The 26,479-nt window shown below is 38.4% G+C and overlaps 3 protein-coding genes and 1 pseudogene across 6 annotated transcripts; 3 read left to right on the forward strand and 1 right to left on the reverse strand.

Annotated features, from left to right (window-relative positions):
• Nucleotides 1–5,171: 5,171 nt before the first annotated feature.
• LOC112143502 lies at nucleotides 5,172–6,931 on the forward strand (annotated as a pseudogene).
• A 2,530-nt stretch (nucleotides 6,932–9,461) lies between these two features.
• tbc1d31 (TBC1 domain family, member 31) lies at nucleotides 9,462–18,371 on the forward strand. Of its 2 annotated transcripts, none has more exons than XM_024268251.2 (23): nucleotides 9,462–9,875; nucleotides 10,199–10,339; nucleotides 10,494–10,609; nucleotides 10,701–10,879; nucleotides 11,667–11,818; nucleotides 11,946–12,105; nucleotides 12,755–12,955; nucleotides 13,194–13,367; nucleotides 13,535–13,614; nucleotides 13,704–13,850; nucleotides 13,963–14,096; nucleotides 14,279–14,412; nucleotides 14,493–14,672; nucleotides 14,750–14,982; nucleotides 15,056–15,128; nucleotides 15,261–15,340; nucleotides 15,435–15,570; nucleotides 15,911–16,003; nucleotides 16,115–16,234; nucleotides 16,330–16,524; nucleotides 17,059–17,095; nucleotides 17,313–17,447; nucleotides 17,639–18,371. In XM_024268251.2, the coding sequence occupies exons 1-23, from the start codon at nucleotides 9,805–9,807 to the stop codon at nucleotides 17,785–17,787; spliced, it is 3,120 nt and encodes a 1,039-aa protein (XP_024124019.1). In that variant the 5' UTR covers nucleotides 9,462–9,804; the 3' UTR covers nucleotides 17,788–18,371. The 2 variants fall into 2 exon arrangements, with proteins under 2 accessions (XP_024124019.1, XP_024124018.1); XM_024268250.2 differs by having other exon boundaries at nucleotides 9,464–9,875; nucleotides 17,310–17,447.
• A 127-nt stretch (nucleotides 18,372–18,498) lies between these two features.
• Nucleotides 18,499–23,250, forward strand: LOC112144109 (protein FAM83A). The gene is made up of 6 exons (XM_024268436.2): nucleotides 18,499–19,963; nucleotides 20,052–20,162; nucleotides 20,240–20,346; nucleotides 20,434–20,601; nucleotides 21,795–21,919; nucleotides 22,009–23,250. The coding sequence occupies exons 1-6, from the start codon at nucleotides 19,687–19,689 to the stop codon at nucleotides 23,072–23,074; spliced, it is 1,854 nt and encodes a 617-aa protein (XP_024124204.1). The 5' UTR covers nucleotides 18,499–19,686; the 3' UTR covers nucleotides 23,075–23,250.
• Nucleotides 23,251–23,254: 4 nt separating this feature from the next.
• Nucleotides 23,255–26,158, reverse strand: zgc:101716 (uncharacterized protein LOC492784 homolog). 3 transcript variants are annotated; one of them, XM_024268441.2, is made up of 8 exons: nucleotides 25,945–26,157; nucleotides 25,412–25,543; nucleotides 24,949–25,092; nucleotides 24,505–24,555; nucleotides 24,237–24,381; nucleotides 24,071–24,164; nucleotides 23,734–23,866; nucleotides 23,255–23,628 (listed from the first exon to the last, which is right to left on the reverse strand). In XM_024268441.2, the coding sequence occupies exons 1-8, from the start codon at nucleotides 26,047–26,049 to the stop codon at nucleotides 23,461–23,463; spliced, it is 972 nt and encodes a 323-aa protein (XP_024124209.1). In that variant the 5' UTR covers nucleotides 26,050–26,157; the 3' UTR covers nucleotides 23,255–23,460. The 3 variants fall into 3 exon arrangements, with proteins under 3 accessions (XP_024124209.1, XP_024124210.1, XP_024124208.1); XM_024268442.2 differs by having other exon boundaries at nucleotides 25,412–25,513; nucleotides 25,945–26,155; XM_024268440.2 differs by having other exon boundaries at nucleotides 24,071–24,381; nucleotides 25,412–25,513; nucleotides 25,945–26,158.
• Between the last annotated feature and the right edge of the window lie 321 nt (nucleotides 26,159–26,479).

The raw sequence follows: 26,479 nt of genomic DNA on the forward strand, positions 1-26,479 counted from the left end.
GTAGAGGTTGTGAATGGCAGTAAGCTAGTGGGCGAACATGTGAACAGATGGATGATGGGAAGTGGGGGTGGGGATGTTCCATGCTAACAACTCAGAGATGAATTTCCAATGAACTGTCACCTTTCTGCAGAAACTATTTCCTAGAAAGCTATGCATGTTTTTTTTCTAATTTTGCCAATCATAATTAAAAGACGACTACTTTGAACAAAGATTAAAAGATGATCGGATTGAGACTTTAATACTAAAGTCCCAAGTAGATTTAGTTTTCCTGAAGGGAACCATCTCTGCATACAAACAGAAAGCTGATATTTCCAAAAAAAAAAAAACATATCCTTTTCAAATGGGCAGCGCCATGTTGTCTTTTGGAAAACTCCAGCGGTGAAAACAGTGTCAGCAAACAGCTAGATGCATAAATTGAGGGTTGTAGAGATGACTACCTTAGAGAGTATTGACTTCTCATTCCCACCCACGATCCTGCAGCACAGCATGTTTTTCCCTTTGTGGGCTGATCATGTGTTTGCTTGAGGTTAACAGTAATTGCTCTGTGTCGACTGCTCTACTCTACATCTGAGCACATGCGTTTCAATCATTCTCTCGATTGCAGAAAGCTGCTGAGGTCTGAGTAACTTTTGGGTTGGAGTTTTAAAATATATTTTTTTAAAGAGATGGAAGTTTCAAACTTCAGGGTTAGTTACTTGTTACTGAGATTCCAAATTCAACTCAGTATTATTAAATAGCTTGTGTTTTAACAATCAAACAAAGGATTTTTGTGGTGTTAGAATTTAGGTTTTTAGCAATGGTAGATGTGTTTTTTTATCCTTAATTCATCATCTCTTCAAATAATGATTTATCGTGAACAACATAAACACAGTGAGATGCAGAAAAGCAGGGAAGTGAAAACAAGCAAGAACAAACATGAGGTAGTGTTAGCTGGAGACCCAAGAAAATCTGCTTCAAGCCCCCAAAGTGAAGCTTTGTCGGGAAGGAAGCTGGAGTTTGGCTGCATGCTTTCTACCCCAACAGCATCCATTTACACTTAGTTTCTCTTTTTTCAACACCCACGTGTTATGACAAGGTTATGAACTGATTCCACTGGGACACACTTTTAACTTAAACACCCCAGTTCCAGTAATCTTCCACACCGTTCCAAGAGCTGGTTTGATTCTACAGCTTTAGCTGCTGCTCCCACCTGCCCAACCCCAAAACTGGATCCCCTGCTAATGTAAGCACAGCCCACACAGGATCAGGGTCCTGCCAGCAACCCAGATGTGAGGGGGAGGAACATAAGGTGGTGTGTGTGTGTGTGTGTGTGTATGTGGAAGTGGGGAGGGGGGGTTCCCATACATGACACAACTGGGGATTTTTGGGTCTGTTTTAGCTCCTGCATATACTCAGACCAACATTCTTCAAGTGGGTGGGAGAGCTAGAACTCTGATCACAAGCGGTTTATGCAAAAAATCCTTCCTCTTATATCAATACTGTTTTCCATCTGCGACACAAACTTAACTAACCCCATTTTAGTTCAAGTCTAGACCAGGGGTGGGCAAACTTTTAGACTCGTGGGCAACAAAGGGCTCTAAAATTTGACAGAAGGGGTGGACCAGGAGCAGATGTTTTTAAAGGTTTTGGTAATCCATCTCATTAGAGAAAAAATAACATCAAATCTGGATGAAAACATGCTTTCATTTTGTTCAAAAGTGCGATATTTCTTCTTATTTTAATGACAATTGTACCAATTGGCTCATGTCCGTCAATGAAAAATGCAAACTTGGAAAAATGCTGCGTTTACGTGGTGTTGGAATGATCTGTAAAATGACTGTCTGACTTGGAAAACCCACAAAAACGTCAGAAAAACAGGAAATATTCTAACACCTCATGGTTATAAAATAAGTTTCTGCACCTAGAAAAAGGTCAATGTATGTGTAGTGTATCATGACACACATGTCAAAGTGACAGCCCGGGGGCCGGATCCGGCCCAGGTAATTCTATTTTGCCCTCCAGATCATTTTTTATTTTGTTGTTATTAATGGCCCGAACGTGTCTTGCGCTCATTTCTAACTTGTATAATTTGGAGAAAAAAAATTTTATGGAGAGGAAAATATTAGCAATTATTTAAGGTTTAAGATTTATTGTGGAATAATATTCCTTCCTTTTTATTATTCATAATTATGTTAAAAAGTTACAGTTTTAACGTTTTAATAATTGGCATTCTGCTATTTTTTTGGACTATTTTGGCATTCACTAAGATTTTTTGGGCTATTTTGGAGTTTAGATAGTATTTCAGCTACAGGCTAGCTGTTTTGGCTAACTTAGGCTTTATTTTCAGTTTATTAGTTTTGGCTAACCTATTTTTTTTGTTTGTTTTTTTAGGCTAATTTGGCATTTAGCTAATATTTTAGCTGGCTATCAGCCTCAGCGTTTTCAGCTATCAATTCCAGCATCTTCAGCTTCAGCTTACAGCTAGTGTGAATGCTGCAAGCTGGCCAAATTCAGTTTACAGCAATCTTACTAGCATTATCACAAGTAATGCTATACATCTAGTTTATACTTAAGTCATGGTTTTAAATTTTAAAAATGTAGTTTTTAGAGTAATCAATATCCTATTCGGCCCATAACTGAGGGTGTGTTTTGAACATCAACTAACAGAACAGTTAGTTGATGTGGTTTGATCACAGATGTTTTATTCACCAGTTTTGACTGAATTTTACTATAGTGAACTTACACATATTCAGTGTTGTAATAGAACACACCTAAGTCTGTAATCTACTTCAATAGCTGTTCCTGGGCTATTGTTTCAGGTGAGCCTTCAGAGCCGAGGTTTTTGCCAGAGTTCTTGATATACCAGCCAAGCGTGTAATCATGGGAGCTGCTCAAATACCAATTTAGTCTGTTAAACAAGTGGATGGTTACGAGGATTTTAGTTTCAGCATGACGTAAGGAGATGCAAAAGTTTGGGGATTTATCACACAATATGGAGGACAAGAAAAACAAAAAAAACATGCAAATGTATTAAAATGCACAGATGTGTATAATTGCGTGTTTTTGTGTGTGCTTGTTCACTCGTGAGACACTAAAGTGCTAACTGTAATAATACGTTGCAGCTTCAAGCGTCACTACATTACACTCTATATTTTCACTGCTGTTTTTGGTAACAGAGTGACTTGCTGTGTAGGAGTTTTTTATCCACAAATTGTTTACTGTGAATACTATTTCAGTTATGTTGAAGTATTTAAATTGAAAACATGAAGAAGAAATAAAAAAACGAATGGGGCATTAAAACCTTAAAGGTTTTTAATCAAGCTGACTGCTTTTTGCATTTATGGAAAGAGTTGAGTTCTGTTTTTGTTAGAACTCTGTTTCATTGTAATTATAAATACAACAGCACTAGGAGGAAAAAGCTGCACCTCAGTAACCTAAACCACTTCCTCACTTTTGTCCCTCCTTTAGCCGCATGTCTGTTAACCTCAGCAGAATGAAAGACAAGAAGAAGCTGTTGAGCAGAAAACAAGGCTACCAGTACATTACCAACACAGAAATGTCTGTCTGTCTGTCTGAGATTTAAAAAAGTCATTTTTTACCCTCTAGAATTGATCTGTGACACCCTTGTAAAATATTTTTCTTGTTGTGGCATCACAACAGACTTTAAAAGACTTTTTTCTCTGAGAAGACCTCTAATAATGCCAGTTAAACATCAGTCTTAACGCTGGTTGTACAGTCATACATGAGTAATGATGCCCTGCATGTGTCAGTGGTCTTCACTGATCCAACAGTAATTTGACAGTGTCTTGACACTAGAAAGCTGTATTCCTTAAAAACGTTGTATTTACGTCAGAAGGATTTAGGGAAATTATTGTGTCTGGTTTGACCAGAAAGCACTCTGGTGAAGTAAGGTAAAAAATGAGAATCTATTCATTTCATTATATTGAATTATTTTACTATTATAAAATAAAAAGGGCAAAAGATTGTGTAGAAAAATGCAGTGTGATCTGGATTGGGTTTTGAACCTGGTTGTCTCAGTCAGTTTTTCGTCTACAACCTTCGACCCTGCTTGGCTTCTGGGGTCACACAAGACTGGATGTGTCCAGGATGACCTAACCAGGTGGTCAACTTCAGTGGTGTTCTTATTTTACTTGGAGTTAGAATACAGACTTGTCAACAGCATTGAAATGATCAATTATCCTGGCTCTGGTAAAGCACAGGTAGATGTGAAACAGCTGATTTAGTTGTGCCGCAAGTGAATTATCACTTAGACATATTATTAAGATCAAAGTTTTCATAATTTTTTCAAAGCCTGCATTGTTTAAACTGGAGAATTTTGACGGAGCTTTAGCTGCTCTAATGGTCATTTGGTAGCATGTCAAAATAAAGTTGAATGTCATTTCTGTAACTGTTATCAAAAGACACTAGCTGGTTGTCATTCATCCATGGCATGTTTACCATCATATTGCGTCTAAAACCTGCCATACTTCACAAAACCATTGTGGTCAAACAACTCCTGCCCACCTTCACTCTGCCTCCACTCTGTTTGACACAATGTGATAAATACAACCAATTTATTAAAAGATACATTAAGAGTGAACCTGTAAAAGCACAGCAGATGCATTTTTAGCAACACTGTTTATTTCTAACACCATTTTTCTTAACCAAATTAGGATTTAAAAAATGTATTGACAGACATTTTCAAAACACCAGGCTCAAAGGCTGCTCATTTGAATCTGATGTGTTGGAGCAGAGAAATGTAAAACATTCAGGGCGGTGGAACAGAACCAGAACTTTGACTTCTCAATATATAACCAAGCAACAAATGCAGGTGAGATATCAATAATGAAGAAGTGGCGGAATTGGATTTTTTTTAAAGTTGTAACTGAATTTGTGTGAGTGAGAGAGTCCATGTGCGTGAGTGTGTGCTAAAGTAAACAAAAAAAGCAGAAAATCGTTATTTGATGTAGAATTTTAGTGCATATCACATTATATAAAATACAATCATGAATGCAGTTTTAATGTCATTTTAATATAGTTTTTCCCATTATTCATAGGGTTTTTTGTGTTTTATCTGAGTTATATTCCGTCTCATGGTATAGATTAGACCCAGTATCACCAGGGAAATGTAACACATGTTTTATGTTAGGGGGAATAGAAGAACCTTGAGAAAGAAAGATAAGAGAGCTAAATACCTCAAACTCCAAAAGTTAGAACCCAGTTCTGGCAAGAAACGTTGAAACCATGAAGCTTTTTCTTTTTCTGATACTTTTTGAAGGGGCAGGTATGAAAACTGGGAATGATTAACACCTCTAGTTGATTAATAATTTAATTAGTTAATCAAATAATCAATAGATTAATTTCTAATTTTTCCCCATTTTATCTCCACAGTTGCCTTTCAAGAGGATGAGAAGATTGTTGGAGGCTTTGAGTGCCAGAAAAACTCTGTCCCCTACCAGGTGTCACTCTTCACCGGGTACAACTACTGTGGTGGGACGCTTCTGTCTGAGCAGTGGGTGCTTTCAGCTGCACACTGTGAACCAAAGTAAGAAATAACCCTGATGATGTTTGTTGCTTCTGTATTGCCCTTTTACTTAACGTTTGAATTCTATCAGCTCAAATTTAGAAGTTCGCCTGGGAGAGCATGATATATGGGAACCTGAAGGGACTGAACAGCACATCATGTCTGCAAAGCCATCCCAACTACGACCCCCGCACTCAAGACAGCGACATTATGCTGATTAAACTGAGTCAACCTGCCACTCTGAACAGCTTTGTGCGTCCTGCAGTTCTTCCTTCAGAATGTGCAAAAGATGGAACAATGTGCCGCATATCCGGATGGGGGAACATCCGCTCCAGTGACGAGGGCTGTGAGTTCAACTTTGTCTACATGATAAAGCACTAATAAGTAAACAGTAAAATAAGATGTAAATTTCTTTTTATGTTTGTCATAGCAAGATATCCTGATAAATTGCAATGCTTGGATGCCCCTCTCTTGAGTGATGACACCTGCTATAATTCATATCCTTTTCAAATCACGGAAAATATGATCTGTGCTGGATATCTGGAGGGAGGGAAGGATTCCTGTCAGGTAAGGAATGTGGAGGAAACTCACACAAGAGCTGAGTCATGAACTAAAGTAAATAATAAGAGGAAGAGAGAACTAAAAAGTTCTTAGAAGCAAATAATAAAAACAAAAATATACATATTATAATATATTATTATATTTTTTAAATAATACAAATGTTTAACAATAGCAAAAGACATTTATAATGAATATTTCAAACATGCTTTTTACTTTTCTGTCATTCTTTAAATTATTAGAGAACGGTTTGAGGAAACTGAATAAACTTATGTGCTTAAAATGGAAATGCAAGAATGTGACATCTGTTTTAAAGTGCATTATTTTAAAGTGTGTATCATTAATTGATGAACCACTCTTTGGAAGTTGTTAAAAAAAATGAATCTTTTTGAAAAGATTAAATGTTGTAGCAGATTTTTTATTTAACCTTCCTGGTTAAAATAATTTAGCTGAAATACAGTTGACTAATGAGAAATTAACTAAAGTTTATGATTGCTGCAACAATATCTGTGGTTTTAAGTATCACTGTTGATGTCATCATTGTCTTTAGAAGTATTTTAGTTAGTCTTTTTAAATGCATTTCCAAAACTGATGCAATTTTTTTTCCCTTGACACAGAATTGTATTTTTTTATGTGGGGTTTAAAACTCAAAATGACATCTGATCTGTTTAATTTTCAGGGAGACTCTGGTGGTCCAATGACATGTGATGGAGAGCTTCAGGGTGTTGTGTCTTGGGGCCATGGCTGTGCCATGAAAAACAAACCTGGAGTCTACACCAAAGTTTGTAATTTTGTGTCCTGGATCAAGGAGACAATGGCATCTGGCTGAGGAATAAATGCATCTGGGAGTACATTTGTACACCAAGAATTCAAAGTCTACATTATTGATTACTCTTTTGATGGTAAAAACTGCTTTATTGTCTTTGTTAATTTTACAAAACCAAAAATTATGTGCATAAAACATGTGAAATTGCAGTCTCAGGTCTCTTGAAGCCTGCTGTTCACCATCACCAGCTTTTCAGCACTTTGACATGTTGGTGTGAGAACAGGCCGACACCACACAAAGCCCAGCTGAAGACTTGACTTCAGGTGGGATAGTTTTATTTTAATAGTTTTCAGAAAAACACAGGATGCTGGTCCCTCAGGTCTTTCTAGAAGTGCTTTAATTTAAGTTCATTTTTATTCATTCATGAAGTCTCAATTTACAGCCCATATTTTCTTGAGATTCAACAAAAAGTGAGAACTGAGCTTGGTTTTCATTACTATTATAATTTGATGCCTGATGAACAAAATTAAAGGCCCATGTGAGCTCCATGTGGGCGGTTTCCAGCCTAAAAAGAAGAAGTTTGTGGGGGCAGCAACAGAACTACTACTAGAGCATCTGTAAAAAATAAATGTAAAATTTTAGAACATGATCCATTTTTTAAAAGAACAGGTAACAACTAAGATCTTTTCACTGCCTTTAAAAAATACAAGAAAACTTTAAACCTACAATAAATAAAATGTCCTCAAATGTTAATTATAGTGCATTAAAATAATCAACAGGGTACATTCAGATCAAACTAATGAAACACACTTCTGGATAAAATACTCCACAGAGCCCATGCAAAACAACAACTTCCATCTAATAAACTTAAAAACAAACCTGCAGTTATGTTTCTAGTGAGTTATGGTTCGATCTCCAAAAAGAAGTCAAAGACAGACTGCAAAACAAACAATCCAAGAAAAGAATACTTCAAAATAGCAGTTTCCTCCCAGTTAACACCTGAGAAAGGTTGGCCATTTTTTTTAAGCTCAACATCAAAACTCTACTCTGCTGATTGTCCTATAAATGCATCTTTCAAACAAATCTGGCACCATTTTGGCAGGAAATAAAAAGACTTTCCAACACATATGAATATTTTTAGTAAGAACTAGAAATAGTCCTCACTATGTCCTCACTTTTGTGCCAACTTTACACAGTGTGTTTGAGTGGATCTGATGGTCTGTTTCGGCCTTTGTGTAAAAACAGATTTTGTTTCTGATCATTTCTTGTTAAATTCTTACAAATTAGTACAGCTGTGTCCATTTTTTGTGTCACACTTAGTGTCTAATTTTGCTTACACTCGTAGTTTCAATTTATTTCAAATGTTTTGGTTTATATTATTGGCATATTACCCTTTCTCTGGACTAAAGATTTTTGGGGTTTCCAAAAGATCAAAACAGAGCTCATTTTGCACCCCTGAAGTATTCTGTTTCTAAACACAACAATTCTGGAGAGTAAAATGTAGAACTCATAAGAGAAGAATGGTTCCACTTTTTCTGGCAATTAGCCATTAATGCCATCCAAATGCATCCATCCATTCCTGGATCTTATGCTACTTGGTAGATGGACTGACGGGAGCTGCAGCATAATCCTTACTATAAAAAAAAAAAAAAAAAAATACTCACATAGAAACTTCATCTAGCTCGACCGAGAACACCAGTGTCTTTAGGAAGGATGTGCCCAGACTAACTCCTCAGGGAGATGTCACAAATTGGCCACTGAAAAATAAAGATAAAGTGAAAATTATAATTTTTTTTAATTTTTGGACTGCATCATACCTCTGTGGGAGTGCTGCTGTCCCAAAGGAGCCACTAAAGCTCACTAAACTCCATCTGTATATTGTTGTGAAACCATGAAACATTTGGAAAACATTCAGAACTTCCTGTGTTTGAAAACTTGGAGATAAATGTCTTTTTAAGCAAATGGGTGTAAAGCAACTCCTTGGACTTACTTCAGCATATCAAATGTTTGATATACGTTTGTGCAAAGGCAACTTAATTTTTTTTATTTATGAGAAAGAACTACAAAATAGCCTACAGTAGAAGGAGATAGTATAGAGGGAGATAGCTCGTTTTGTATTTTTGATTCAAAAACATGTTATGCATCAGCGAAAGGATGATTGTGTAGTGGTTAGCACCATCACCTCACAGCAACAAGGCCCTGATTCAAATCCAAGCAAGGTCCTTTTTCTGAGTGGATTCTGCATGCTGATGTGTTTGTGGGTTTTTGTCCAGAAATATGTTGATTGTGAAATTTTATTAAAGTGATTGTAAGTGTGTGTTTTTGATCAGCCCAGCAATAGTTCTAATAAATCATAGAGTGAAAATCTGTCCAAGGTGTATCTAGCTTTTGGCCTGAACCCCTGGGATCCTGAACAGAACCTGAATGGATGTGTGTGTTTTTTTGTTTTTTTTTCACCTGGCTTGTTATGTAAAGTCCAGTAACTGCATGATAATCATACACAAAATGAACAGACTAAGTAAAAAGTATCCCTTCAAATTTTCAGACTCGAGAAGCCATTTTATTCAACAAAAAACAGGTTTAAGGGAAGTAAAACTGAGCTGTCTGTGTAATTAACTCCAACTCCCACAATGCAACTCTTCGTTTACGGCAAGTGTCTGCGACAAGAGTAACCGTTCTTAACCAAAACAAGGGACCCACGTCTCCAAAATATATTGAACAATCTTTGGCCGCTGCTTTTTTGAATAAATATAGGTCTTGTTTGTCACGTTTTAAAGCTTTTATAGTGATATAATTAAGAAATATTAAATGTTTCTTGGCGAGGAAAGCAGGAAACGCCATTAATTTTAAATTTCGCGCTGTTTGCTCCGCTGCTAATGAACGCGATAACCTGTTAGCTGGGAACCAATGACCTAAAAACACGAGAAAAATGCAATAAAGTATCTTCAGCGCCGATGAAAACTGATGCACAAATTCAATGGAGGTGACGGACATCGGGAACAAAGAGGAGGGGAAAGTGTGGCATCGAAAACCAACACAGGGGAAAAGGTTCGTTTATTTTGACCTAAAGTCTCTATAAACACTGATGTTTCTATCAGTTTACAAATGTCCCCGTTCAAGAGCTGCGATTTAGCTTACGATTTGGCATAGAATAAATATTATTAAAAAATTGTTTATTTAGTCTTTAAGCACTTTTAATTAAGATGATAACAGAAGCATAATGTTCAGTGTACACTTTAGTTATATTCAAAAAGTTTGGTCCACAATTTCAAAATTCTGTTTAATTTCTTATTTGATGCAACTAAATAATCATAGATAGATAGATGCTTTCTTTTCGTTCTTCTAAGATGACTGTTTATTTTCCCTTTCAGTGTGTTAGCTTCTCTGGTGCGGACTGCTCAGCAGGGGAAGGTTGTGCGCTTCCTTCACGTGACCTTTGACACCACAGGAGACTGTTTTCTGGCTGGAGATCACCATGGAAACATCTATCTGTTTGACATCAGTAGAAACAGGTAACTACTTTTTGGTAATTGGTAGTTGACTTTAATCACAGGGTTAAACTTTTTTTTACTATCATTGACTTGCTTTATTTAAAAAAAATGCCTTAAAGTTAAGAGTATTTTTGAAATTCGGCTCATAACACATTTATTGTCTATCTTGGAGTAGATTTCGTCTCGTACAGAAAACGGGACAGGCTTGCACAGCTCTGGCATTCAACCTTCGGAGGACCACGGAGTTCCTTGTGGCTTTAGCTGACTACACCATCAGATGCTTTGATAAGGGTGAGATGGGCAGAACCTACACCAAAAAATGTTAATTGTACTCGTTTTTTTTATGTGATTGAATTATATTATTTGAATGATTATTCCATAGATACAAAACAGCTGGTCAGTTGGATGCGAGGTCATGAGGGAGCTGTTTCATCCATCTCCGTCCACAGCTCAGGCCGCTACGCCATCACGACATCATCAGACACAGCCCAGCTCTGGGACCTGGACACCTTCCAGAGGAAAAGGAAACTCAACATAAAACAGTCTGTCGGCATTCAAAAGGTAGTCCCAATAGTTCCCATTAAGTCAAATTTAAACAACGACACGTCCCATTGCTTGAATTCTCTTGAAGACCCACTCCAGTGAAAATTGTGTTTTTTAACATGTTTTTGTAGCAGTTTTACATGATGGAGAACTTATATAAAGAAAATTCAGATTAAAACTGCATTTCTGAATATTTCTTTATGAAAATCATGGTAAATCAGGAGCAGATGAAAAAAATGCAGTCTGAAAAAGCTTGTAGTCATTAAGTACAAAGGAAACCGCAAGCTCCCTGCTCCGCTTTATCCTTATGCATCCACTTGCAAACAAATAGATCAATTTACATCTCTGTTTTCCTCGTCTAAGCTGGCATCTAGTTTAAAATTGTACAGCTGGATAGCTCCGATATTGCTCCCCATTTTTGTTGCACCGCTAATGTTAGCTTGGGGTTGTGAGGGACTGTAAGCTAGTGGGAGTGTAAACAAAGGGGTGATGGGAAGTGGGGACGGGCTTACTCCCCACCGAAAGTTTGACCCACAACTCCGAGGCGAATTTCTGGTGAACTCCTGCTGCTCTGCAGAAACTATGTCCTAGAAAACAGCACTTTTTTTCTTTTCTAAAAAAATAAAAGCATAATCATGACTAAAAGACTACTGTGAACCTTTGAAAATAGATCAAAAGATGATTGGAGAAGTGTTTAAAGAGAGCAACTGCTGGAAACTATATTTTTTTCTCTTAGTAAATGCACGTTGTTTGATATTGATTGTCCATTCAACCTACAGTAAATATTTATTTTTCTATGTTGCAGGTGTTTTTCCTCCCTCTTAGCAACACAATTCTTAGCTGTTTCAGTGATGACTCCATCTTTGCATGGGAGTGTGACACACTTTTCTGCAAATATCAGCTCCCGGTTCCTGATTCTGGACCCAGAATCTCCTACAAGGCTTTTGCTGTCACCCGGTGGGTTTTTCAGAGGACAACCAATATTGTTTCTCCTCTCTGTATTTTTTTTCTTGATATTCCTCTCAGCATTATGGTACTTGAAAAGTTGTTTACCTGGTATTGCACCACTGTGTTGTGTTTACAGCGATGGTAAAAACCTTGCATCAGGTGGCCGCTCAAACTTGCTGCACCTGTGGTGTCTGGAGAGCCGTCAGCTTGTCAGAGTGATTCAGATGCCGAGTCAGGTTCGAACCATCAGGCAGCTGGAATTTCTGCCTGACAGCTTTGACGGCGGTGCTAGCCAGGTACATGTCTCTGTTTGTGACTGAGATGTGGTTTTCTCTGAGTGACAACAAATTGATCTGCCTTGACACTAATTTTACATTTTTTAATTTGATCATCTAAGCCTCCACCTGTTAAAAATACACATGGATTGTAGAGAATTTAGAAGTACAGAAAATATTAACATCACAAAATTGATCACAATTAAAAGGACACATTTAGTATGGACAAAATATATGAATACACATCACAAAACAGGTGTGAAATGGTTTTAGGCACATTTTGTAACACTTTATTGAGATACAAATAATTAGTACATTAGGAAAAACAAATCGGTAAATAATTTTTCTGTCCAAAAGCATATTGAAAACTGACAAAGGCAAGTAAGAAATTTAGAAAAGTAAAGAGTTGAGTGAGAATGTAAGCGTGAATTAGCTGTAAAATCCACTGAAAACTGCTTACCCTTCACTAAAAAGTATTAAGAAAGTATTGTTTTACAATGCTAATGTTTTGTCTGTATTTTTATGCTTTTAGAAACTTCAAAGAGCTTTGGCTGTTATAAACCTGTGTGAACAAAAGCTGCTGACACCTCTGTGACTGGTGGTGTGTGCTTCATTCAGTGTGCTGTCGTTCAATCTTTCATTATGTTTTTTCTTTGCTTTTTCCTAACAGACAGTGGGTGTGTTGAGTCAGGACGGTGTGATGCGATTCATCAACATTCACACATGCAAACTTCTCTTCCACATCGGTTCCCACGATGAGGCCATAACCACGATGACAGTCAGCCCCAGTGGTCGGCACATTGTGGCCGTCATGGATAACGGGAGCATTAACATCTATAATGTCCAGAATCTCACACAGGAATTAAACAAGGTGACTGCACGGACATTCTGTTTTAGTGTGTGTCGCATTTACTCTTGGATCCACATTTTGTTTTAACCTAAAATCTATTAGTAAAACTAATCCAGTATTTGTACTATATGTTTTAGTTGCATACACATTCAGGAATTCTGTTTAAGAATGTGTGACTTTCATTTGAAATGACCCTTCAGGGTTTCTGGGCTGTATGATTGATTTAGTTTGTGTGTTTGTCCCCCCACCCGCTCCTCAGCCCCCTCCAGCCCAGGTTGCTGTCGTGTCTGGCGGTGAAGATGTTCAGGACCTCACTCACCTGAAAATGAAGGTCAGATCAGAGCTGGTTCAGAGACCAAAGAAGAGTTCAGGAAGACAACCTCAGGTGAAGATCCTGCGTCCACCTGCAGTGTCTTCAGCGGAAGATAAAGAGGTAAAGAAGAAAAGGGTTCCTTTAGTAAAAGAACATCAATGCTCCCATGTTTTATTTGCTGATTAGGCACTTTTTGATCCAGTAATTCACTTTTGAACGTGCAGCTGAAACATTATATCCTTAAATTTGTGCAAAGATTAAAGCAACTGTGCATGTTGTTTTTTTAGAATGAGTTACCAGCTGGTCTAAATAAGAAGAGACTGGTGGCTCTACTGAAAGCATTTGGAGAATATCCTGCAAAATACAGGTGAAAAGAATCTATTTCATTACTCTGTATTACATACTAGCAGGACTCCTAACTGCTCCTTGTGCTCTTTTTGCCTCCCGTTGTTGCAGGATGTTTGTTTGGCGTTCTTTACTCTGTCTCCCAGAGAACCACGCGGCGTACAGCAGTCTGACTGACAAAGGCCTGCACTCCGCCTTCCTGACATTGCACGAGAAATACCCCATCAAGAGTCAGAAGCTGCAGAGAGCACTGCAGAGGTTTATTTTCTTCTCTTTTATTGTTTTCAGAATACTTTTATGTGAAGTCCATGTAATCACAGAATGTTTTTCCTCTTGTGAAATTCTCCTGTTTTTGTTTGTCCCGCTCCAGAGTTTTGTCTGCATTAGCTCACTGGGCTGCCATTTTTGGAGAGGTGGAATATCTCCCTCTGGTGGCCTTCCCGTTTGTGAAGCTCTTCCAGAACAACGCCATGCTCTGTTTTGAGGTGGTGGCCACTGTCATAGGTACTTTGAACTTTCACTTGTGCCTAATTGAAATGGTAATTTGACAGCTGCTGCATCGACTTAATAGTCATTATTATAAGTTTACATTGTAAGTAAGAACAAATGAGCGTTTTTCTGTTTTAATTTTCAATCAACTTTAATTAAATCGATTAATTGTGATGAATTGTTTTTTTTGTTGTTAGTAAACTGGTGTCAGCACTGGTTCGAGTACTTTCCCAACCCGCCGCTGAACATCTTGAGCATGGTGGAGAATGTTGTGGCTCATCATGACAAGGAGCTCCTGCAGCACCTGGTGGACTGTGGCATCACCTCACAGGTGAGATCAGCTCCATGAAGACCACGGATGCTTTAAATTGTGTCCTCATTTGTTGAAACAATTTTCTGTCTCTGTTCCAGCTTTATGTCTGGCCCCTGCTGGAGACTTTGTTCTCAGAGGTTCTGACTCGTGACGAATGGCTAAAACTGTTTGACAACATCTTCTCCAATCATCCGTCGTTCCTGCTTATGGCCTGTGCGGCGTACGTCATCTGCTGCCGTGAGCCTCTGCTGCACTGCTCCCAGAAACAGGACTTTGAGGTACGACTGGTTTGAAAACGAACATCCTCGCTACCTTCTTCTCTGTTGAATTTCCCTCCATTTTTATCCCCCTTCAGTATTTCTTTCACCATCGTAACAACCTGGATGTTGGAGCCATGATCAAAGAAGCTTACAGGTTCATGAGCAGCACCCCGGCCGACCTCCATCCCAGCACTATGCTCTCTGACTTTACACCACTCACCAGCGGCCAGTATCCCGTGTTCAACAAGTACCCAGAATTCATTGTGGAATACCAAAGCAGGGAGCGAGAGAGAATACGGCTGCAGGAGATGGAGTATCTGCGTGAGAGGTGAGCTTTTAGATGAATCAAAAGGAGAAATGAGTTTTCAGGAGAAAATAACACGTTATGTTTGTATTTTCAGACAGCAGATGTCAGCATTGCGTGCAGACTTTGTGCGTCGTCGGGCTGAAGAAGAAGCCTTTTATGCACAGCAGGTAAATGTATTTTTCTTTTCAAAAGACTATAGTTTACTGTCATACTTTAACATGTACATTTCCAGTAGATATTTGCAAAACTGGCTCTCAAAATCCAGTAAATTGTGCTAAAATAATCTATACTCCTGGTAGGAGTTGCTGCAGAAAGCAGAGGAGCAGCGCAGACACATCCTGGAACAAGAGGAGGAAAAGCTAACACAGCAGAGGGCTAAGTAAGGATAATGTACTCATGCAGATAATTTAAAAAAAAAAAGCTGTATATATCTTTTGGTTAACTATATGATGACTCTGCATTACTCTGGTCAGGCTGGCAGCCATGAAAAGAGAGCTGAAGGTCAAGGAGCTGCAGCTGCTGGACGCCACCAGAAGACGCTTTCTCAAACACCAACAAGAGCTGCGAGCCGCACAAATAGAAAAACTGGACCAGGAAATCAGCAGGAAGGTGAGCTCTTCTGTCTGGTTCTCCTCATTCATGTCCAGCTATGTGAACCTGTGTTGATAATAATGTGACTAATTGAGTATGAAGTAATTTTAAAAACAAATATTTAAAAGGTAATATGCAGTAGAAATCTTTCTCACTGTGATATTTAATATTTGAATTTGTCTGTTTTTGTTCAAACAATCATGTACTTTGATTTAAAATACATGAACACATACTATTTGGTTATGTTTTCTTCCTGGTCATGAAGAATAAGGTGTAACCACTATTAAATTGTTAATATTTGTTAACAAAAGAATTCATTTTTCTTATATCATAAGGTCAAAGTTCCATTCTTTTCTAGATGGATCTTCGTGAGAAAGAGACGGCCACGGCGGTCCAGGATTTGGAGATCAGACAAATGGAACTGGAGGCTCAGAGGAAACGTCTGGAACAGGTGATCAGTTTCTTAAACCCTTTTACGGCTCACATACTTTTTATCATCCATAAAACGTTTTTTTTTTTCTCTCTCAAATTCTATTTCAAAATGTTCTTTTGTCTGTTCCAGCTTTTGCTGAAAGAGCAGCAACGCGTCGGGCGTAAAGCAGAAGAGGAGGTGCGAATAAAGATGAGGGAAGCTGAGGAAAACTTAACGGAGATGTTACACGGAGCAGAGACCAACATGCAGGTCATTGTCTGTCATTAAATTCAGAAAACACAATCATTCTGACACATGAATGTTTTGTGTTATCCTCTCTGAAATGTCTTGAAATGCTTTCACAGGCTCTGGAGGAGCCTCTGGCAGACGCCTGTCGGCTGGACTTGGAGTCTGACTGGCAGAGAGAGGTGGTGGAGCGTCTGCAGAGGGTGGATGCTGAGCAGGAGAGGAGCAGAGGAGGACTGGAGGAGCTTCAAAGACAAACCCAGGAAGAGGAGCAGAGATTGATAAGCACCCTGCGAGAAGAAGCCCAAAGAAAGGTGAGAAAAACATAAAAAAGGGCTAAGAATAAAAAAATACCTTTAAAAAAGTGATTATATTATTGATTAGGTAGATCTATGAACATTTTTCTTGAAAATAATTTTCTTATGTAGCAGAAAATGTAAAGATTAATAACTTTACTCGTGAAAATTCCATATTTTGTCAGTTTTATGTGAAACCCCTAAGATGGTTTATGAACCAATTTTTTACAAGTAGATCAAGATCATGTTAAATCTGAGATCCAACTGAATTTATAATTGGGATTCACACCTTAATGATATCCACCCCAAAACATGAATATTATAAATGCAGAGAAATGCAGTTTGGGGTTGGGATTTATCTAAAAAATATATAAAACCATACATTTTCTAAGCTATATTTAGTTTGCTTGGAAGTTTTTGGTTATTTCTGCAACACAAAAACTTGGAAACATGAGACTGTACATTTTCAATCTTGGAGACTTCATTGAAAACTGTGGGATGTGCTACTGGTTTTTGTGAAGTAATGCAGCCTGTTGAACATTTGGGTTCTAGATGGATGAAGGCGGAGCTCAGATACAGACACACACAGGTAAAACCCCCAAGACTCATCATTTTTATCCATATCAACACGTATTTTGACATAGAAAGAGTTGTGATGGTTTACAACCCATTAGAGTTATGAAGTGTTTATAGATTAACACATTTTCTGTCAAAGTTACACCGAATTATTGTTGTAAAGCTCTAACTAGTATGCTTGTGATAAAGAAAAAAGGATGATGAATATTCTGTTTGTTTTCTGTTAGAAGGCCAGACACTGATGGGGATACATTCAGCTTATGACGCTCCAGGATTTCCTCACAGACCTGCTTGTTCTAAGCAGACGGGAGCTAACATGGTGTGTCTGAACAGCACCTCGCCTCCAGAGAGCACCTCTACCGCCTGTAAGAAACGTTATCATTTAGAGGGAAGGAAATAAAAGACTTTATTTGACTTTGTGTTTGGAAGTTTTCCAGCGTCCCTTTTGGAAGAAAACCCTTTTCCTTTTAGAGGAAAAAAAGCTAATACTTAGATATTCAGTTTGTAATGAATTGTCAGTAATCCTGTCATATATATTTTTTTATCGTTCTGTCAGTCTCGTTTTGCAGAGGCAGGACCCAGCTGGATAATGGTGAGAGAGAGCTGCTGAAGGAAATCAGAGAACTGAGGCAGAAGCTAGCAGCCAGGGCTAAAGAGAGCAGCTCGGCCTCCTCACAATCCATCTGCACTCCTACGTCTCCGTGATCACAGATTACTGTCGTCACACCACCAGGAACACATGACATCAGAAGCATTTGTCCTCGCGTGTTTTTGCTTTAAGTATTTATTTAACTCATGTCTCTCAGCAGTTGATCTGCAGGAAGTGGACTTTTCCTTTGTTACAGATAGATGCACAACACCACGCTGATGTAAGCGTTTTCTTTGTTTTTGCAGCTTTTGTCTGCTCAGAATGTCACTGAGAATGAAGGAATTGAAGCTGCTAATGGAAAAGTCTTTACAATCTATGAAGATGAGCAGTCAAGCTTTAGTAATGTAAACCTGGCTGCTGAGGGCATAGATTCAATTCAAGAAAAGCAGGTTGTGTTTTTCTTTTTTCTACTGTTCTTATTGCTGTGTAGAAAATCTTGTGGAGTATATCAACAAACCAATGATGTTTTTTGATGTGCTGGAGCTTTGTCTTCATTTATGTTTTTTTCTTTATTTATCTTAAGGCCTGTTGCTCCCTTTTCTTTAATTTTTAACTTTTTTTTTTTAACTTTAATTAAATGATCTAAATTTTGTTGCTAAATTTTCATTTTTGCATTAAAAGTACAATAGCAATTGTTTAACCCCTTAATGGCTGAATTTATTTCCAGTTATGAAAAAAAAACATCACTTATGTTTTTGCTTTAGACCAGCTCAGTGGTCTTGTGGTAGAGTGTCCGCCCTGAGGTTGGAAGGTCGTGGGTTCAAATCCAGGCCGAGTTATAACAAAGACTAAAAATGGGAACTAGTGCCTCCCTGCTTGATACTTAGCATCAAGGGGTTGGATTGGGGGGTTACACCACCAAATGGTTCACAAGTGCGGCGGTGTCTGCAGCTCACCGCTCCCCCAGTGGATGGGTCAAAAGCGGAGAACAAATTTCACACACCAAGCTGCATGACAACTGATGGGACTTTAAAGTAGATGCTATATTTTGGAGCCAAAGTGGTTTGTTGCATATTTGGGTTAAATAGTACATGTGGATCATTAACAAAGAAGAGTAACCAGGAAATCAGTTTTTACTGCAAAAGTTCCTATGTTTATTAGGGGAAATAATCAAATATCCCATTTGAGCTCATTTATCAGTGATCCGAAAAGAAACTTCTGGAGCTTTTTTTAATTTGATAGCTTTCAGCGGAATTCAATTAAAAGATTGCTGCAAATGACAATCTTAAATTGACTCGCAGGAAAATTCCTTTCAAGTTCCTAATAGAGGACTCAAATACTGAAGTATCTGTTCCTTAAAATTCCTTTTATTTCATTGTTATATAACTCATGAAATCTGGCAATGACGTGCATGTACACCGCCTGATTTCAAGCATGTTCATGTCAAAGGTGGAATTTAAACTTTCACTGTCTCACAGTTAAAGACTGATGCACATCAACATGCCAGGATTTGTGACTTACCTGCTGATAGTCTGTTCTAGCTCCAGATAACATCCAGGTGTTGCTTGACAGGAGCTGAGGAGACAGCCGTGCTCATTCCTGTCATTCATTTGTCCACTCATCCGTGCTCATCTGCTGTCTCTGGCCTGGAGAGAGAAATATAAAATGAACACAACACAAATCACATTTATGCTCTTACTGATGTGAGCCTGAAACAAAGCTCCTTGAGGGAAAAAAGCCACTCAGCCGTCTGTCATAAAAATCGACTTATTTTTCATTTGTGTTTCTTCATTTCACAATACCAAGCATCTAAAATGGATTACTGCCAGCTCTCACCTGTCCCATCTCATCATGCGTGTGGAAACCACCCTGTTCACAGGAGGGCGGATTCACCTTCCTCACTGCACCTGTCTTCTTGCATCAGCACATCTCAGACAGAGTGAACCCTCAGACCTGCTGCTGCACCTGGTTTGGTTTTCCTGCTCTCACTCCATCTGAGAGTTGAAGCCTCTGGTATGTCTGTATTGTGGTTCATGAAACCCAAACCTCTGGGGAAGGTGAGGCGACGGGTTCAGGATCTCCGCATCTCCTCCGCCTCATTGTGCGCCCTCTTACCGGACAGACCCGTGCTGGACCTGAGTCACAATGAGAGCGCCAGACTTGCGGTGGACTGTCTGCTCAGTCAGGGCTTGACGGGATACCATGAAGCCTTGAAGACGGAAGGAGAAGTGGATATTTTATCAGAGCCAGAGAAGAAATACATCCTGGAAAATAGGAGAGATGGCAATACGGGTTTGATTTACTTTTTTTATGTTTTCAAAAATTAGGAGCTTGGTGTGCAGATTTTAAGATGATCACTGTTTTGTGCTTTACTCAAAAGATACAAGCGCACCAGAAGATGAGAGCAGAGAAGAATGGCGGCTTTCTTCACCATCTTCCATGACGCCAACAGACAGTAGCTCCACTGTAGAAGAGCTGGACAGTCCAGAAGGTGCTCCATCAAAGCATTATGAAAGCAGCAGTAACGTCTGGATAACAAATTTACCAGAATCTTTGTGACCCTTTCAGAAATGAAAGCCACAAATCCTGCTTCCTACAAAAGTACTGAGATTTTCCTGAGCAGAGCAGCCGGCATGAAAGATCTGGTCCGACAGTTCATCAGCAAAGCTGAACAGGTGAGCTTGAGGTGGGGGGGCTGTTTGAGCATTGAATTATAGTGTACAGAAAGACATAAACATTGATGGGACTGTGTGTGTGTTTAGACCCTGGTGGTGGTGACTGACAGCTTCAGTGACACAGAGCTGCTATGTGACCTTCTGGAGGTGAGCAGGAAGAGAAATGTGTCTGTGTATCTGCTGTTGGATCATCTCAACCTGGAGCTGTTTACTAGCACCTGGAAAGGCCATCAACTCAACAGCAAAGACTTCCCTGTGAGCCTTTTCATACATGATCCTTAAAAATGTGTTTAACTAGCTATGTGAGAACTAAAAGGAGAAAGATTTTAACTTGAATAATAAATTACAAGATTTTTTTTTATTATTTTTGAATATGCTACATTAAGGTGGACTTAAATAAATGTCCATTTAGAAAGATCTAATAGGAAAAACTACTAAATGTCTATTATTGTCAGCTAAAACTTCCCCAATTTTTATTTAGTACTGCAAAAATGCTATTTTGAAAGCAAAAGAAATATAACAGATTAAATGTAAGTATCTGTTTATGAGATATAAAAGTGAAATGAGAAGAAATGAACTAGTTTTACATTCATACAACATTTAATTTGATCAAACTTTTGGTTTTTGGCACATCGTTCACTTTTAAATACTTTTTGAGAAAGCAAATTTCAACAAATCGATTTAACAAATGCTGGAAAAACAAAAGTGTTTAGCCGGGTGATGTTAACCTGAGCCAAATTGTTTACATGATTTTTAATATGTTGCATTTTTTTGAGTGTCATGGGTCTCTGGGTAAAGTCTCACATGTCCCAGGAATGGGTGGACCAAAGGTCAGGTCTCCAGCATCATTACTATTTTTTAGGAATTTTTTTCTTAAATTACAAATTTTTCTGTTTTTATTTTCCATTTTCTTACATACACCACAGTTGAGAATAAAATGAAACTACTCTAATTTATCATGGGTTGTCATATTTTGATCTATTTTTTTTATGACGAATACTTTTTACTGGGTATATTATATTGGGTAAAAATTACCTGGCAAAAGTTATGGTGTAACATTTTAAAGCAAAAGTGTTCTAGGGTTAAAGGTTCTTCTGGACTTCTTCTTTTAAACCCATTTGTCCATATAAATTGAAATTATATGGAATATACCTCAAACCATTTCCAATGTTTTTCTGTTATACTGATATCTCTATTGGTTCTTATGGTTGAAATAAAGATGTTTTTCTTTTTATCCAAGAGTCCTTCTCCATTCTGATTGAACTAAGGTGAAACATCTTCATCCTAAATACTAAAACTATAAAAAAAAATGTGTGTATTTTGAAACTCAAAGTATGGCACTTCTTGGCTTCCATACATTTTTTTAGGTTGATTCCTGCTCATTTACATATATTTTTTCAAAGTATACGTGCTTTGGTTTTGAAACTAATTGTTGTTTTTGTTAGTAGAAGCTGTCGGTGAGAAGTGTTCAAGGACAGACTTACTGTTCCAAGACAGGAAGGAAGCTGACAGGTCAGATTGCTGAGAGTTTTATCATCACTGACTGGACTGAGGTGCTCACAGGTTCATACAGGTGAGAAGCACTTCTGTTCAAGCGCTGAAATCTGTGTGAGAACAGGAAAACTGCTCAAACTGGGTCTCCATTTCCCCCTACCACCACAGTTTCACATGGCTGTCCTGGCAGGTCCACCGGAGTCTTGCTGTCCTCCTGAAGGGGAGCTCCATCAGACCTTTCCATCAGGAGGTTCACAGACTTTACTCCAGCTCTGAACCGGTCGCCGGGTTTGTCAACTTCCTCCCAGCCCCACTACCTCCTCATCCTCACTCATCAACTGCAGATCACAATACTGACATCTGTAAACAAAGATCAAACCAAACCAAGACGGTGCATCACTGGGAGGGGAATGGAGCCAGGAGACAAGCTTGGACCAATTCAACAACTACCCATTTGACTGGAGAAGGTCATGGTGATAATCAGCCTCCTGTGCTGCAAACCTGTTTGGCTGAACAGGAACTGGAGGGTAGAGAACAGAATCCATCATTGGAAAAGCCACAGAACATGGCGACTCCTGATCAGATTTCCTCAGACTTTGTTCCTCAATTCATCAACTCTTCCTTCAGTCCTGCAGCTGAGAAGAGTAAGTGGATCAAAGAGTCGAATGCTCTTCACTCTGCTTCCAAGACATATATGTATGAGAGGCTCCAGAAGAAAAATTCCAACCTCAGTCCCTATGGCTTTCATGCGTTCAAACATTCAGGGTTAGCTGAAGCCTTAAACACACAACAAGGCCACTGGAATCAGTCAAACTTTCAACTAAAGGTAGAAGTTCCACCTGATAACTCCAACTTCTACCCTGCTTTACAAGCAAAGCCCATCCTTCAGTCTGCATTTAGCAGCTCCAGAGGGCAAGCATCACAGCCTAACACAGACTTCTCATACCAACAACCTGCACGAATGGTAACTCATCTCAGGATTCAGCCACATGCGGAGCCCAAGCTGTATCCGCCCCTGCAGACTTACATGTACCAGGGAGTAAATCTTCTGCCGAGATCCAACTGGACTCAGCAGAACTATCAATCTGCAGGGCCCAGAGCTGTGGTGAGACAACACTCTTTCAGCGGCGCTCACATGACAGGACAGCAGGGGTGGAGGTCACTCCAGAGAACAGTGAACGCATCGCTGGAGAGGAGTAAGAGCATGAATGAGAGAGGGGCGACAGGCCTCTGAGACGGTCTTCATCCAAGACTAACTTTCATCTCTATGTAGAAATGCTGTTTACAGCATCTAACATCACATAGAAAAAAATATGCAGTTTGACAAAGTAGATTTAAAATAACAGTTTCAAACATGTAGTATTAAGAACAGAGTTTTATTACTTTGTGTATTAAAATAAATAAAACTGAAAGAAATGTTTCAATTTTTTATTTAAAGAAAAATAAAGAGAGTTTAAAAATATATATATTCAAAATACAACATGTACAATTCTCTTTATGCACTTACACATTACAAGAAACCATTTTAGTTTAAATATTTCAAAATGTTCAAATATTAATTGAAACATGAAACATGTGAAACATGTGTGACATTGAAACATCAAACATGTGTGACATCAATCACTGCAGTACTGTGGCTTTTTGTTCCCCGTTTTGGTCTCCAGCACACGCCAGGAGCACCTTGCTCCACCACCGCTCTCTGAAGCTCTGCAAGCACACGCTGGACAGGCTCTCGCCGTCCTGGAAGTCCTCCCTCATCTTCTCTGGGATCAGATCCTCTGACATCACCTGAGAGAATGAAAATACTAAATCAGTTAAACTCACTTTACTACTTTAAATTAAAGCAGACAGTCAACACTTTGGGAATAGAGGAATAAAAAGCGGTGTCCTCACCTCAGTAAGAGCCTGAAGACTTTTTTCTTTAGGGTTTAAGCGCTGTAACGCCTCCTCTGTGATCTCTAACGTCTTTTCACTGCGATGCAGGACGAAAGAGGACTGCTGCTGCCGAAGGATTCTTAAGAGTAATCTGAAAGGCAGAGAAGACCTTTCTGATTTATGCTTGGCAGAATTCACCCCTTATACTCAGTTTGACTGTGCATTCTCCAAATTGTGTTTTTTTTACTTCTTGCTTAAGTAAAAGTATGTTCCCAGAAACTTCTAAGGAATGTTCCTATGTGATGTAAATGTAGATAAGCTCTTCTAAAACAGCAGATGCTACCACAAACCGTACCTCGTCCTGATTAAACTGATGCAAGCTTTGAGCCAGATCCAATCCTTGTGGAGCTCCTCTTCCTCCTCAATCTCTGCATGCAGCCCCTCCACCGCTGCAAATAGATTACAACTCAGTATAACAACACAGAAAAGTCCATCAGAGAAGTAATGAGGACTATGCTTACCTGGGACTGGGTTGGAGTCAAGCAGCTGCAAACACACCTGTCCTAAGCTTAGCCAGTGCCAAGGGTTGAAGGGCAGCAGGCTGCACAGCTGCTGCAGACAGGATATCTCTGATCTCACAGCCCCAAAATGCTGATGTATGCTGACCTGCAGGAGAAACCACAAGATTGTCCACTGAAACTATTTTACAAATGTTTAATTTTGATAGAGATGCACTTGAGCTTATGAAATGATGGATGAGAGCTTGAATGTTCCCTTCCTGATATTGACCTTTAGCAGCAGCAGACTGGTCAGGTGACAGGTGTTTGAGGCTTCTTTGCTCTGAAAAGTAAAAACAGAAACTTTTTTCATTTTTCAAATCTTAAAGTGCGTTTTAAATCTAGCATAAAATGGAAAGTTATGCCTTTCAGAGTAAATTTATTTTTTAGTCACTCATGTTTACTACTTTCCATTCAGAATAACTTTTTGTGCAAGCAAAAAAATATATTTTTTGAAGGAAAAATACATTCTATAATTTTACGTCGAAAATCGTAATGCATCCAGAATAACCCTAACCCTAAAAGATGTAAAAATGAGAATGATTTTTAATGTCCAAACTCAGAGTTTTAACAAAATGAACTATTATTGATCTAATTACCAAATACATTAAAATACATTTCTCCTAAACCTTTTTTCTACATTATTTTATTGCACAAATGTTAGGAAGACATTTACCAGTAAATCAACCAAGTCCAGAGCTCGGTCTCTCTGTCCCAGTCTGGTGCAGCATCGAGCCATTCCCTCCAGCACATCCCGCCTGATGGTCAGGTTGTTGTCAGCAATCCACTGCAGGCAGCTGCTGTAGGCTTCTAAAGCTTGCTGAGACACATTTTAAACAGAAGAGGATTATGATGTTGTTTCATGTCTTTCAGAATGGGCATGAGAGAAAGGAAACTGCATCTATTTCGCCAATTATTGGTGTGCTAGGAATATTTTTACTAAATATATTTCAAACTATGTTTACAGTCACTTTTCCTGATTGGTAAAAATTCTCTTCCCTCTGTGTGCTAAATCAAATGGTTACATTCATGATGTCGATTTAGATCAATTCAGGTTTTTTTTTTTTGGTCATTTTAGAAAATATTCATTAACTAATTTAAAAGAATAGGCAAGGAATCAAAGCATCGTTTTAGTTTACCTGATAGTTTCCTTTTCTCAAAGCCAGATCTCCTCTGAACTTGTAGACTTTCTGTGTCTCTATCGGATCGTCTGTTTCCAAAGCGACACTTTCACAAAACCACTGTGTAGAGGAAACGACGATCACAAACACCTTCAAACATTTCAGCACATATCATTTTCAGAACCAAGAGGCTGTGCATAAAAAAAACAAGTATAATAACATCATGCTGCAAGTTTGTCAAGAAAAAAATACTACTTGTTTATTAAGCTCAAATAAATTAAAATTAACATAAAGCAAAAAGGAAAAGCGTAACAACGAGGCTTATAACAAAAGATTGAAATATAGCATGGAAATTGTTCATAAAATACATATCTATCTCTTCTGCTGTTTGCATTATTTGCTTCGTTAAATTTATAACAGCGGGAATAAGAAGACATCTCGCCTTTTCTCTCTTTTTTTTAATCATACGGTTTCTCTAAAAAAGTGACGAATATGTCTAACTACTGTGTTTTTTATTATGAAACATTTTGAAGCTGCGTTCTTTCACTCACCTCTGCCTCACACATCTTGGGATTATAAGAAGTCAGAGACTCACATACTCGGTCTCTGACCTCTGAAAACACAGAGTCGTCAAATGTGCTTCCAAAAATCTCCATCTGGAACAGAAAAACTAAAGAATACCTCCAACAGAAGTTAATTCATGTTTAGACGGACATGCGGTCCGTCTCTAACAGCTACACCCTAAAACAAGAGCCCACATTTTTAGTTCCGGAAAGAAACGTTCTGGCCACTCGCGATCAAAAATCTAGTTTAAAAAAAGTTTCTGTTAGCAACAAGATACATTAATATTATTATTGTTATTAGTTCAAGCAGAATAAATGGTATAAGTAGTAATTTATAGAACTAAAGAAGAATAGCTGCAAACTTTTACAAGAGCTAAAATATGTACATATTGACAAGATATAATTTTTGCAAATTTTAGATGACATCTAATATGTTTGATGTTCAATCAATTTGAATATCAGACTATTTGGACTAAAAGTTCTTTGCCATTTATGCCATTAAAAATATTTCCCAGTTTTTTTT

This window comes from Oryzias melastigma, linkage group LG16 (assembly GCF_002922805.2).
Source record: "Oryzias melastigma strain HK-1 linkage group LG16, ASM292280v2, whole genome shotgun sequence".
NCBI classification, from domain to species: domain Eukaryota; kingdom Metazoa; phylum Chordata; class Actinopteri; order Beloniformes; family Adrianichthyidae; genus Oryzias; species Oryzias melastigma.

What these genes read in the sequence shown, in the direction of transcription:
- tbc1d31 (XM_024268250.2), top strand. Translation starts at nt 9,805, where the DNA reads ATGGAGGTGACGGACATCGGGAACAAAGAGGAGGGGAAAGTGTGGCAT. An exon ending in CTAACACAGCAGAGGGCTAA is followed by an intron (nt 15,341 to 15,434) that starts GTAAGGATAATG and finishes TACTCTGGTCAG; the next exon opens with GCTGGCAGCCATGAAAAGAG. An exon ending in GAGCAGAGACCAACATGCAG is followed by an intron (nt 16,235 to 16,329) that starts GTCATTGTCTGT and finishes ATGCTTTCACAG; the next exon opens with GCTCTGGAGGAGCCTCTGGC.
- LOC112144109 (XM_024268436.2), top strand. Translation starts at nt 19,687, where the DNA reads ATGTCTGTATTGTGGTTCATGAAACCCAAACCTCTGGGGAAGGTGAGG. An exon ending in AGAGCTGGACAGTCCAGAAG is followed by an intron (nt 20,163 to 20,239) that starts GTGCTCCATCAA and finishes TGACCCTTTCAG; the next exon opens with AAATGAAAGCCACAAATCCT. An exon ending in GTGCTCACAGGTTCATACAG is followed by an intron (nt 21,920 to 22,008) that starts GTGAGAAGCACT and finishes CTACCACCACAG; the next exon opens with TTTCACATGGCTGTCCTGGC.
- zgc:101716 (XM_024268440.2), bottom strand. Translation starts at nt 26,049, where the DNA reads ATGGAGATTTTTGGAAGCACATTTGACGACTCTGTGTTTTCAGAGGTC. An exon ending in CCAAGATGTGTGAGGCAGAG is followed by an intron (nt 25,514 to 25,944) that starts GTGAGTGAAAGA and finishes TCCTCTACACAG; the next exon opens with TGGTTTTGTGAAAGTGTCGC. An exon ending in ATCAGTTTAATCAGGACGAG is followed by an intron (nt 23,867 to 24,070) that starts GTACGGTTTGTG and finishes TCTGCCTTTCAG; the next exon opens with ATTACTCTTAAGAATCCTTC.